Here is a 12880-nt window from a genome sequence, read left to right on the forward strand (position 1 = left end):
CTCACTTTTATCCATATTCACTTTTAACCTAGAGATCGCCTTAAACCACATAGACACCTAACTCAGATATTTCAACTGGTCATTATTGGCCTTGCAGAAGATTAAGGTGCAAAAGATGGGACATCCAGTCCCTCTCTATTGCTTCTTCCCACCTTAAACTCAAAGATGCAACCACCACTTCTCGCTCTAAACAACAATTGGCTAAGAGCCTCCATGGCCAGAATGAATAGATAAGGGGATGATGGGTCACCTTGCCTCAAGCCCCTAGAGTTATGAAAAAAGATGGAAGGGGTTCAGTTGACGAGGACGAAAAAGCTTGCTGTGGAATTGCACCATTTTATCTGACTTATCCACCTTTGCCCAAAGTCATTTTAGTCAAGGCTGCCAGTAGGAAATCCCAATTGACATGATCATAAGCCTTCTCATTATAAATATCTTTAAAGGGAGACTGGGAATGTTGCCCTTTAACCTAGAATCAATAGCCTTACTAGCAATGAGCATTGCATCCAAAATCTTTCTACCTTGAATAAAAGCATGCCGAGTATCTGAATGATACCATGACAACTAGTACAACTAGTTTGAATAAAAATAAAGAAATGTATCGAAACTACTAGTTTGAGAACCTATCATGTTCCGATGGACTATATGGCAGGCTTCACATTCAAATATGGACACAAGAAGAATGCCATTAAAGAGTTAAGGCTGTGACACTTCATACCAAGGGAGTATTTTTGTGTCCCCCCCACCCCTTCCCCCCCTTTTTTTTGCTTGGTCTTTGTATATGACCCGTGTACTTTTATACGCATTTTGCGTTCAGTAATACACTCTTATCAAAGGAAAAAAAAAAAAAGGTTCAATAATATAGTTATATTTCTAATGGCATGAACCAATCATCCTCTTCTTCTTGAGGTCTTGGGAAATGCATGAAGTGGAACAAAAGGTTAAGAAACAATTTAAGATTTTAGCCAATTTACTTACAGAAAGCAAACTAAAAGGAAATTAAGAACATAGACTAGAGAGTAACTGTAACAACTTAGGAGAGCATAGAAACCCTAAGAGTTAACTCCATTGTCAATGACCTTTGAAGGAAAAGATTGGGCTACAGATGTATTATTACTTGAGTTGGCTAAAGTAGCAGCCAAAGAGGATGGAAATGGAACGTGGAATATATGAATGAACTCATTAAGTTGAATAGTGAATGTATCACGAGAGCTTGAGTCACAAACCACATGTCCAGATGTATCAAAAGGCTATATAGTTGTGACTTGATGCACGCAATCTGGCTCACCATATTTCACCTGACAATAAAGCTCGGTATCATTGGTATCGCCACAATAATTACACTTCTCTTAATCATGTTCACTAATACGGCCATCTCCACTATCATGAAAACCATGATCGCCATGAGACACCAGTAGAACCACAACAACTGCCAATGTCAGCGATTAAGGAGAAGATTGTAGAGGGGCCACGATGGAGCCTTGTCGTAAACTGGACCTCAATAGCAGAGAATAATAGCTATTGCAGTAAGTAGAATCTCACTAGCAAGAATATGATCTTTATACCCACAAAAATTAGAGTCTAAACTAGATAACGAGGAAGTAATCCTAAACTTTCTTAATGACAATCTTACTGCTCCAAGCTAGCTGTGAAAGATTGATATAACAGTAACTAATCCACAAGATTTTAAGGGTGCTGTAATATTCAGATAGTGGTTTTCCAGGCTGCTTTCTGATGAAGATTTTCACACAGAGCTCAGAACCCTGAGAGACGTTACTTTGTTGTGAAAAAGTTTAGCCCTAAGTCTTCTTAGTAGTATCAAAGAATTCAGCTACTGTTGAAATGTGAGGTTCCAACCCATGCCACGGTCATCTAAGAATGATGCAGTTCTCACATGTCCAATCTTCATACTCTTCAGCCTTAATATGTAAGGTGGGCTATCTGTAGAGCATTTTAATTTCCTCTGTCCACATGGAAAAATCTGGAAAACATGGGCCAAAGCAAGGTAATTAGTACCATGCAATTTCTTTGATGTAATTGACTTCAGTAGGCTGTCATTCTTGAGGCTTCTAATTTATTTTCAGCTAAAGGGAAATTTTGTAATCATGATCTCTAGTTTTAAGAACATGAGAGCTCCAAACTGTGAAAACTTGAATTAGCTGAAACAAAAAATTCAAAAAAATAAAAAAGTTAAAAATAAAAATAAAGAAACAATCTGCAAAACATCAAAGCCAACCTGTCGAAGCTTCGCATAACACAGAAAACAATCTTCTAAATGCCAAAGTAAATCTGTCCAAACTTTCACCAACACATGAACCAGCAAGAGCAAGCTACCAAACCCCTCTTAAGCCATGAAAGCATGTCAATATTAAAAAAATCAGCAAATCACTCTTCCCTAGGCTAGATGCTTTATATAGGAAGAATCAAAGCCAGCAAGAGCCAAAAAAGCCAGCCCCAAATTCTAGAATGGAAACATGAGGACTAGAATAACTGGAAAATAGCACCATCATAATCATAAAATCAGTCTATGCAGCCATTGAAATTTCGGACTTTTTTGTTTTTGTTTTTGTTTTTGTTTTTTTTTTTTTTTTTCTGGTTTGTTTTTGTTGGGGGAACTGGGGATGATCTTAAACACTAGGATATATTATCTAGTGCCAACTTAGAAATAAGAACTTGTAAGATTTGGGTTAAGGTTAGGAAAAAGAAAAAGAAATATAAGCGAGAAAAAGAAAGTACAGAAATGTTTGGATTTGTTTGACTTGATTTCTCTGCACCTTCTCATCTATTTATAATATTAATCAAGATAAGAATAACACCTCAATAGCTAATAAATAAAATAAGTCTTAGCATAATATAAAAAAATAGCATAAACTCTTAGAAGTCAATATCCTTTGCCCTAAGATATGGATGAACTTTCTAGAAGAATTCATGAAGATATTTCATGGTGTATACTGTTTGTTGATGGTATGGTTTAATTGAGGAAACTGGAGTTACAGTTAATTCTAAGTGAGAACCATGGGGTGGTTCTCCAGAATCAGGTTTTAGATGAAGCAGGAGCAAGGCAGATTATATGAAATGTAATTTAGTTAAATAAGGAGTGAAGAGAGGGTGAAGAGTACGATTTTTTTTCTAGAGAGACCCAAAATATAGTTCTTCATAATGTTTAAAGTGCATTTGGTGATGCCTAGCTCTTTGAGAGATTTATAGATGGTTGGGTGTCTTAAGTTTGAAGGTTGAAGGTGAGGCTTATGTTGAAGGAAACTTTGGTTGATAGATCATTTGATTACCAGGAAGCATATGATTTCCTAATGTCGTAACATTTTTTCAAATATCAAGAGGAAAATGATCAATCATTAACTTGTAATTGTCTTTTTCCTTCTCTTCTTGGAGGGTGTTTCTTCGACCTTTTTTGTATGCATTAGGTGATGATGGTTGAGAGTATTTAAGGGAGGAGGTGTGATGCAAGTCTGTTCGGTGAATGGTATTTTAATTTCCTAGAGCACTTGTTTGAGTTAAACAATGTAAATGCAAGTGTACTCTAATTGGATTTTTATTTTAGTTTCTTTTTTAGCACTGAGAGTCATATCCTTTATGATGGGATAGGTATATTTCTGATGATAGGAACTGGTTTTTTAGGGGCAGTAGCCTCCATATATCTTCAAGTGATCTGGGAAATTGTTCACCTCCTATTTTTCATGCAAATATAGTGAATGAAAAAGCTTAAGGTTTGTAACCTAATTGCCCTTAGAAGTCAGGACCATGATCCTGAAACAAATTCAATCTTGAGTGAACTGGACTAAATAGTCTTGTTTTTTTTGATAGGAAACGACAAAGGAATATATTGATAAAAAGGAAGTACAAGAGAAGGATGAGGAATCCTCCCACCAAAGAAAAACAAAACTACAAGGAATCAAATATAAGAAAATACAAAGATAAAACAAGCAAACACTCTAGTTAGACCAACCCATTGGAACTAAATAGTCTTGTGGCTGTACACAAAAGTAATGTTAGCTTTTTAGGTTTATGAACCTCTTTCAATGGATGAATTGAATGCATGAGAAAGTGGATCCTAAAAATAGTAACTGATAGATTGCCATTAGATTAGCTGTCATGAGCTCATTTTTTCCTCTTATATCACAGGCTACCTGAAAATTTATCTAAGTTTATAAAAGAAACAGATAATTTAGTAGGAAAGCTGTCTCTATTATATTATGAGTCATTGATGTTCCTTATAGATGAATGCAGATAATGGGGTATAAATCTTATGCTGAATTTGCAGTGCGTCCAAACATGGCTTCATCACCAGAGGTTGTGATGTCCTTTTTGTTTGAGATGAGCAAGATGATCAGGCCCAAGGCTGATGAGGTATTATCCTTCGGCTAACATGGGTTTTGCTCCGTTTTGTTAGGCACTTTTAATCAATATTCCTTATTTGCCTGTATTAAAAAAGTTGTAGTGCCACTTTCTTTTCTAGCTGTAGATTTTACTTTAGGTTTTTTTTGTTATTAAATGAGTAATCACCTTCATTATAGGAGTTTAAGGCAATTAGGGATTTCAAGAAGGCGAGAACTGGTCAAATATGTGAAGATTTAGAGCCATGGGATGAGGCATACTTCACAGGGATGATGAAGTCTTCTGCCTACAACTTGGACTCCTCGGTAAGTTGTCCATTTCTCTTTGTTTTGCATGACATTTATAATGTAGAGAGTTTCCCCTAGTTTCTAGCGTTTTTATTAATTGTAAATGCATGCTCACTTAATGCTGTACTGAATATATACTAGATATGGTTCTCTTGTGTTTGTTGAAGACATTTATTTGTTCCCTTCTTTCAAATCCAATCATTGTTCCTTGATTTTGTATGCAGGTTGTAGCATCATATTTTCCTTTGCATCAATGCATTGAGGGTTTGAAAGTGCTGGTGGAATCATTATTTGGTGCCACCTTTCGTTCGATCCCTCTTGCACCAGGTGAATCCTGGCATCCAGATGTGCTTAAAATGTCACTACATCATCCCGAGGAGGTACACATTTATTGAAAAAACAGAAAGTGTATAGCTCTTGTTGATATGCAAAAAGTGTATATTTATTCTGACTTGGTTGCATATTTGAAAACTTGTGGGTCATTGAAATTAGAAACAATTTCCTTTATATTCCCACATTTTTACTTACTTTCAGGTTTGTACATAGTCCCTACACTTAGCACTTGATTTTTTCTTGGATTTCTCCGTTTTTTTTACAGATAATTTTTTGCTCCATTGGGACTTGAACCTGGAACCTTCCACAAACCGTTTCCAACCCTTTATCACTTGAGCCAGGCCTCAAGGGCTTGGCCTTCATTTCTTGAAGGCTGTAATTAAGGCCATGAATGGAGTCTAATGCCTAATTACTAGCATTCCCATTTCTACTGTGGTAATCTATTACCTGTTGCAGTGTTTTGGCTTTTCTAGTTAATTTTCCTAGTTATCAATTCATAGATGCACAAACCCACACAATGCTTCAGTGTTTTGGTTGTTTTTGTTAGGAATTCAAATTTGGTAATTTGGTTCTGCATTCTATGCCTTACCAAAATAATTTGTAGAATGGAAGAAGTTCAAGCTTCAGTATTTTGGTTGTTTTTGCTTTGAATTCAAAGTTGGTAATTTCTTACTGTTTTTATGCCCTACCAAAAATAATTTGTATAATGAAAGAGTTCACTATTTTATGTTGTCACTTCTGATTTTTTATGGTGCTTTATAACTTGTCATTTTCAACATCTGCCCTGGTCATAACAGCTCTAATTCTGCTATTCCAACTTCACACGTGACCGCTTTCTTCTTAAATCTAATTATATTCCAGAAATGGACTTGAGTTAACGCCTAGACAGCTGTCGTTAATTTAGTTCTACTATCCTTAATAATATTCATCCTTGATTGAGGCATTATTCTTTTATTCCAGGGTGATTTGGGGTATCTTTACCTTGATTTATGCTCAAGGAAGGACAAGTATCCAGGTTGTGCTCATTTTGCCATTAAAGGAGGGCGACGGCTGTCTGAAACAGAATACCAACTTCCTGTATGTAATATATTTTCAGTGCTACTCGTGTTTCTTTGCACTTCAACTATGATAATGTGTGGTACTTGATTACTTTGCTGGCTTTTAATTTCCTTCTGCAATTCAATAGCTTTGAAAATCAATTTTTTTTCCATTATTTTTATTTGTGGCACATGTTTCCTTTAGTTTAGCATGAACATTTTCATAAGATGAGAAGAAAACTGGACTGCAAATTGGGTCTGATCTTTCCTAATGGCTTCCCTCAAGGGCTCTTGGTTGGAGGGGTATGCTCCATTCCTATTTCCCAAGCCATCATGCTTACCTGATGAGTACTGATCTAATAGATACTTTACTGTAACATTGGGAGGTACCTATAGAAGTTATAGTATTGATGTTTGATACTGTTTTAATCAGGCCCAATCAATCCTACTTATAAAAAGGAGTTGGAATAAAGAAAGCGGCAATTAGATCTATTTTATGTAATTTTGATATGAATGTGAACTGTTGTTTCTCTTGGTGATTGAAAAAAGGTGAGCATGAGATGTTTATTTTGATTACTGCAACTTCTTGATTTTTGAAGTTCTTTCATGAGAGTACTTGTAGTAATGAAACTCACTACTTAACTCCTGTATAAGGAAATTAACATTGAAAATCAAATTTCTTTCTGGATTCTCCTATGAATCAATTTGTTTCTTTTATTCTAATGGCAACTGGAATATTGTTCAAGGAAAGAAAAATTGGAGAAAATTAAAGTAACAACCACATGACTGCCCTTGAGGCTTACCTCAAGTGGGAAAGGGTTGGTGAAGGTTTGTGGGAGGTTCCAAGTTGAAGTCCCAATGGGGACAAGAACTCACTTATCAGAAAAAAAAGAAAAAAAGAAAAAAAAATGAAGTAACAACCGCATAATTGCAATCCAAGTGCTTTATGTGGATCATTTGCCAAGAGATCTGTCCATGCCAAAGTTGGCCTGAGATAAAGTCAACTAATTAAGAAGAGATACCAAATAGAGAGGATTAACTTGATCTTCCTGATAACCTAGTGAAATCATAGCATTCTTTTGCCACTCTAGCGAATTTGAAACTGTTGCAATTCCATAACATTGTATATCACCATTGTTGTAGCTACCCAAACTTGCTCCATGACTTGGATCATGGTGATTACATTGAAACTAGTTATTGTAGGTGCAACACAACTTGAATCATCATTTTTGAACCAACTTAAACCTACCTTGCATGCAAAAACATTGGAAGTGTGTGGATTTGAACTTGTTTTGGACAAAGAACGTAATAGAGGTTAGGAGATCTTCTTGGTTGTCTATCTTTCTCTCTCTCTCTCTCATGGTTCTCCATCTGTGTGTGTGTTTGTCTCTTGGTTCTCCATTCTCTATCTCCCTGCCTCCCTATGTTGGGAGATCCTCTTGGTTCTCCATCTCTCTCCCCCCTGGCTCCCTGCCTCCCTTTATTAGGAGATCCTCTTGGATCTTGATTCTCCATCTCTTTCTTCTCTCTCTCTCTCTCTCCCCCCCTCACACTCCCAATGTTGGGAGACTCTTGGTTCTTCATCTCTCCCCCCCTCAGCTTCCTCCTTCCCTCCCTATATTAGGAGATCCTCTTGGATCTCGATATTCCATCTGTCTCTATCTTTCTCTCTCTCTCCCATGCTCCCGATGTTGGGAAACTCTTGGTTCTTCACCTCTCTCTCTCTCTCTCTCCTCAGTGAGGTGTTCCATTGATGTTAAAAAAGAACTTGATCATGTAATTTTTATCTACCTCTAAGTCCAACCCTCTCTTTGTTGATGGTTAAGTCAACAATTCCTTCGCTATAGCATCACGTTTGCTATGGTGTCCAAGGTGTAGAAATCTATTCTTTGCATATCTTTTATAGGCTATCTTCACACGCACATCTTATAGCATTGAAGTTTAATCACTTAAATGCTCACTCAATGTATTACAATCATACACTCATCTTTAGATTGTCATTGAAATTGAACCACTGTCATGGCTAAAGTAACCATTGGAGGACTATAGGTTGATCTATCCTGGTATGGACTCTTGCCAATACTTTACTGGGCTGGCTTGGACCCAAAATTCTATTTGGGCCGTTTTTTGGAGTTTGGACATATGTTTGTCAAGCATGAAGCCAACCTAAGCCTGCTTTTGGGCATTATGTGCATGATACCATGAGACTCTGCTCTATACTGTTATAGCTTCACATAAGTTGATTACTTGATATAATAGTTACCTAAACAACTTTTGAACTTATTAGGCTAACATATGTACTTTTGGAATTAAGATGGCATAACCCAAGTCTATAAAAAAAAATTTAACTATTCTGGTGATTATCATGGTTGCAATGTCTTAATGGTTCCAAACTTTGTTGAGGTCTGGAAACAGAGGCTTGACAGTTTTTTGGTGGGTTTTCTTGGAGGCAAAATTGACCTCCATTAATCTTGTAACATTCTATCAATTAGCGGCTTTTGTTTCTATTTAGAATATTTATCTAATCTTCAATGTTTTTTTTTTTTTTTTTTTTCCTTATTCCTTTTTTCCCTTTTCCTGCCCATGAACAGATTATTGATGATGATGATGATTATGTGATTATCTGGTTGTTTTCTTCTTTATTTTCTCAACATTCCTTGTTTCATTTGCAAAAATCCTTGAAGGTTTTCTGGAAAACCTTGTTAAAGCAGGGGCCTTGGTAAGAAGTGTTACCACGGCTTCCCAATTTATGCAAAAGTTGTTTGGGCATCTGAGTTCCAAGTACAAGTTTTGGTGATAGATATGGAGGATAACTTCAAAGGGGGAAAAAAGGATCAAAATCATTATGGAAGGCAATAATGTGGCATTTGGTGTAGGGTGGAAAATTTTAAATTTTGATTTGGAAAACAACTGATTGTATTGATACTTAATAGCTTGTTTAAAATACATGAACAGTTGAGAGAGTGCTGATCTTACTGTCAAAAAGTGGATGTTGGGGATGACTGCCATTTGAGGACGTCTGTTAGAAATTTAGGTTGGTGGAAATTGCTTATATATGTTTAAAAGAGAAAGGCTGAAAGGAACAGTTGAAACGTCAGAAAAGATGATATGGTGGCTATGATTTTACAAATGGAATGGCCTTACATGGTGCTGATTCCCAAAAATGACATAATGTAACAGATCCTTTGTGATTGGAGTAATTTGGTCATGTCTCAATGGTAAAAGTAATGAGTAAGGTCTCTTGTGAATTGCTGTCAAGGTGGATGTGTTTATTATATGTTTCTGGAGATGTGCTTTATTTTTTTTTTTTTTGATCAGAAACAAAGAGAGATGTGCTTTATTTTACTTGTATTAATGTAACTGTGCTAATTAGACTGTTCTCAAACTTCTTTGTGGTTATGCATCTAGTTCTTTTGGACTTACCATCTTTTGGTGGTACTGCAGGTTGTAGCCCTTGTTTGTAATTTTGCCGGTTCACGCAGTTCATCTTCTGCAAAGCTGAACCATTGGGAAGTAGAAACTCTTTTTCATGAGTTTGGACATGCTCTTCATTCTTTGCTTTCAAGAACGGTATTCTATTAATGCTCTTGTACTAAGCAAAACTAAGTTACTGTTTCTTTCTCCTCTTAGTTTATATTTTGTTGTTGTAGGATTACCAACATTTTTCAGGTACAAGGGTGGTTCTTGATTTGGCTGAAACACCTTCGAACCTATTTGAGTGAGTAACTTCTGCTATAACTAAAGGATTTCCCTCGACTCTGGGATTACCTGCATGAATGTATGAATAGGTTTTAGCTGCTATTTGAGCAGTTACACACTTAATTGTCCTGTCCTCCTATGATATAGTCATGGATTAAAAATAATTGGAGAATGGATTAAATTGATATGGTTTTGTGGAGCCTTGTTCTCTTGGATTATGTGCCTCTCTGCTGGCTCCATAGCTGGATTCTCTTTTCCTGAGTTCTTGCTTTCACTTACCATGTGATACTGCTGTTTTATTTGTTTGGTCTGTCTTAACTCTTCTGTACGTAGTTTAGACCTTACTTTTGTGAAAAATCTCTTTGGTTTTTGGAAATAAAAAAGGTTCTAAGCTTGTTTGGTTCTTTTTCCAAAAAACAGTTCACAAGAAAATAGAAACATAGAAAAGTATTTGGAGAACATTGTTCTAATGTTCTTTGAATTGTGTCTTCATATATTTGGAACAAAAAGAAATTGGAGGGATGGACTTCATTGATTGGATGGGCCTTGGAGGAGTTTGAAGGTTGTGTGTTTCTTTGGTTTGTCCTTTTCTGGGTTCTTTTTAAGTTTGCTTTGGTTGTTCTGTGTATACTCTTCATCTACTGGGGTTTCATCTCTTTGGCACTTTTCTACAACATATTTTATGTTCAATCGCCATTGGGCTTGACTTCCTTCCAGTCAATTTGCTTTTGCTGTTTAGTACAATAACTGAAAAAAGCTAGAGCACTAAAATCGATTCAGACATGCCACCTGACATGTCCTATGAATATATATTGTGAACAAAATCCCACTTGTTTTGCTGAGATTTAGCCATTTCAATGCATTCAAATTCAGTGAAATCATACACGTATATATGTCTGTGTATGATTTATGTTTTGATGGATTGATTGTTCTGATTGTTTTATTGTTTGTTTTGTGTCCATCAAAGACTAAATATATAATACTTGTTGCATGACCAACCAATTCCTTGAAATGAAGGATTCAAACCAAAGGTAAAAAACCTTTACTAAAACCGTGAAAAGAGACTGTAGATTTCATATCTAATCAAATTGTGGGAATATGATCATCTCTTTCACGAATTGTCAGCCTCATGTTTTACAGATCTTCAGTTTCTATTCTGAAGCCACTGATGGAGAGAAACACATGCAAACATGCAAATATAGGCACACACAGACACACACCCATACACCCACACACATGCATGAACTAATACTAATCTGAACCTCAACTTCATGAGTATTACATCCTCACTATCTGCATTATCATCCTAAGCCCCTCTTCAGCGACATCTCAGAGTCATGGCATCCTAATATTGATTGGTGATTTTCTTAGGTACTATGCATGGGACTATCGTGTCCTGAGGAAATTTGCCAGACACTATTCAACTGGTGAAGTAATACCGGAGAAATTGGTAGAGTCAATGCAGGGTGCCAGAAAGATGTTTGCTGCAACAGACTTGCAACGTCAGGTATATAGTTGGGCCTTGAATGAATTAGCAAATAATCTCTTTAGTTAATCATTTTTTCAGATGGAGCATTAGTATTGACCAATGCCTTTCTTGATTGTTTATCATTTATCAGATCTTTTATGCCTTGATTGATCAAACACTTTTTGGGGAACAACTATCTCGACAAAGAGATACCACGTCTGTTGTTGCAGATCTGAAAAGACAATATACTAGTTGGAAGCATGTGGAGGGTACTCATTGGCAAACCCGATTCAATCACCTGCTTAATTATGGTGCAGGTATCCTTCCCACTATGACCATTATGCTTAGAAAACCGTAAAAGGTTCTATATTTCTCTTAGGTTATGTTTGGTTCCCAAAAAGAAATGCTAAGAAAAATAATTTTCCAATATTTGGTTTTGCCATGAAAAATATAAAAGAAAGTCAAATATAATTTAAAACTAGTATGAAACTTATATATTTTTAAATTATTTGATCTTTATATTGAAGGGTTTAATTAGTGACAAGGGTTTGAAGTAGTATATAAAAATAATTTATTAACGTTAAATTTATTTTATTATTTTTCCTTGATTTTTCTTTCCTTTTACTTTTCCTTTCTATTTTCTTTTTTTTTTTGCATTTTCCTTTAAACTTTCCGAGAACCAAACATAACCTTAAGGATCTGCACTCATCTTCCTCTCCACTTCCACAAAACCCAGGCAAAAAAATTAAGCAAGAACTGTATGAACATCACTTTGTCCTCTAGATTGTGCATTGACCTGGTAAGACTGCTTTTTATTTAATTGTGGCGAATAACCTTCAATGAGCAGTGACTTTATCCCAGCCAGTGCTGGTATTTAAAACATTACATGTAACATACTTCTCACCATTTTGACATTATATATATGCAATATGGTTTGTATTTCCCTTTCTTTTTTTTTTTTTTTATAAAAAAAAAAACACTTCAGAGTTGCATTTACTAGTCCATTGCTTTTAGTAAGATAACCCATGTTTCGTGTGTGTAGGTTACTATAGTTACTTGTATGCCAAATGTTTTGCTGCCACCATATGGAAAAAGCTATGCCAGGAGGATCCACTATCCTTAGCCACAGGAACAGCTCTTCGGACAAAATTCTTGGAGCATGGGGGAGCCAAAGACCCTGCTGATTTATTGACTGATCTAGTTGGGGATGGGATTCTCCAGTCCCGTGATGGAGGGATAGTCCCCGACCTCACTAGCCTTTGTGATGAAATGAAGCTTGAGGAGTGTGGGCAAGAGCATGTCGTCTTGTAACCAATTGAAACAGGTGGGAAAAAGAGAATAACAGAATTAGGGAGAAAGAACAGCCACTTCTGTTGGGAGAAAGCATAAATACAAATCTGAAGTGAGGAGCAGTTGCAGCTCGGAAAGAAGCAGGAACTGCAGAAGGTCTGCTAACATCTTGAGTAAATTTTTAGAATGTAGTTTGATTGGTATGCTAGATGGTAGTGGGGACAGAGCAGAGGACTGCTGCCTGCATTTTTGGGAAAATATATTACTTGGGATTTATTTGTTTATTTTATTTATTGGTAAGCAGGTCTGATTTTGCCAATTGGAAACTTGTAAAGCTGATCCTAAGTCACTGAAAAACAAAGAAGAGCTCATTTCTATTCTTTATTATGATGGAAACAGATCTCATTCTCATT

At 36.1% G+C, this 12880-nt stretch overlaps 1 protein-coding gene across 2 annotated transcripts in view; it reads left to right on the plus strand.

The window, feature by feature from the left end:
* LOC117933773 (mitochondrial intermediate peptidase, mitochondrial) overlaps window positions 1-12880 on the plus strand; it is a 30288-nt gene extending 17408 nt beyond the window's left edge. For both annotated transcript variants that reach the window (XM_034855302.1, XM_034855303.1), the window contains 9 exons: window positions 4246-4365; window positions 4533-4658; window positions 4865-5020; window positions 5934-6050; window positions 9455-9580; window positions 9661-9728; window positions 11081-11216; window positions 11329-11494; window positions 12220-12880. In XM_034855302.1, coding sequence (XP_034711193.1) covers window positions 4246-4365; window positions 4533-4658; window positions 4865-5020; window positions 5934-6050; window positions 9455-9580; window positions 9661-9728; window positions 11081-11216; window positions 11329-11494; window positions 12220-12488 — 1284 coding nt within the window. In that variant the 3' untranslated portion in view covers window positions 12489-12880. The remainder of the gene's footprint in view (window positions 1-4245; window positions 4366-4532; window positions 4659-4864; window positions 5021-5933; window positions 6051-9454; window positions 9581-9660; window positions 9729-11080; window positions 11217-11328; window positions 11495-12219) is intronic.

Source organism: Vitis riparia, chromosome 16 (assembly GCF_004353265.1).
Source record: "Vitis riparia cultivar Riparia Gloire de Montpellier isolate 1030 chromosome 16, EGFV_Vit.rip_1.0, whole genome shotgun sequence".
Classification (NCBI taxonomy): domain Eukaryota; kingdom Viridiplantae; phylum Streptophyta; class Magnoliopsida; order Vitales; family Vitaceae; genus Vitis; species Vitis riparia.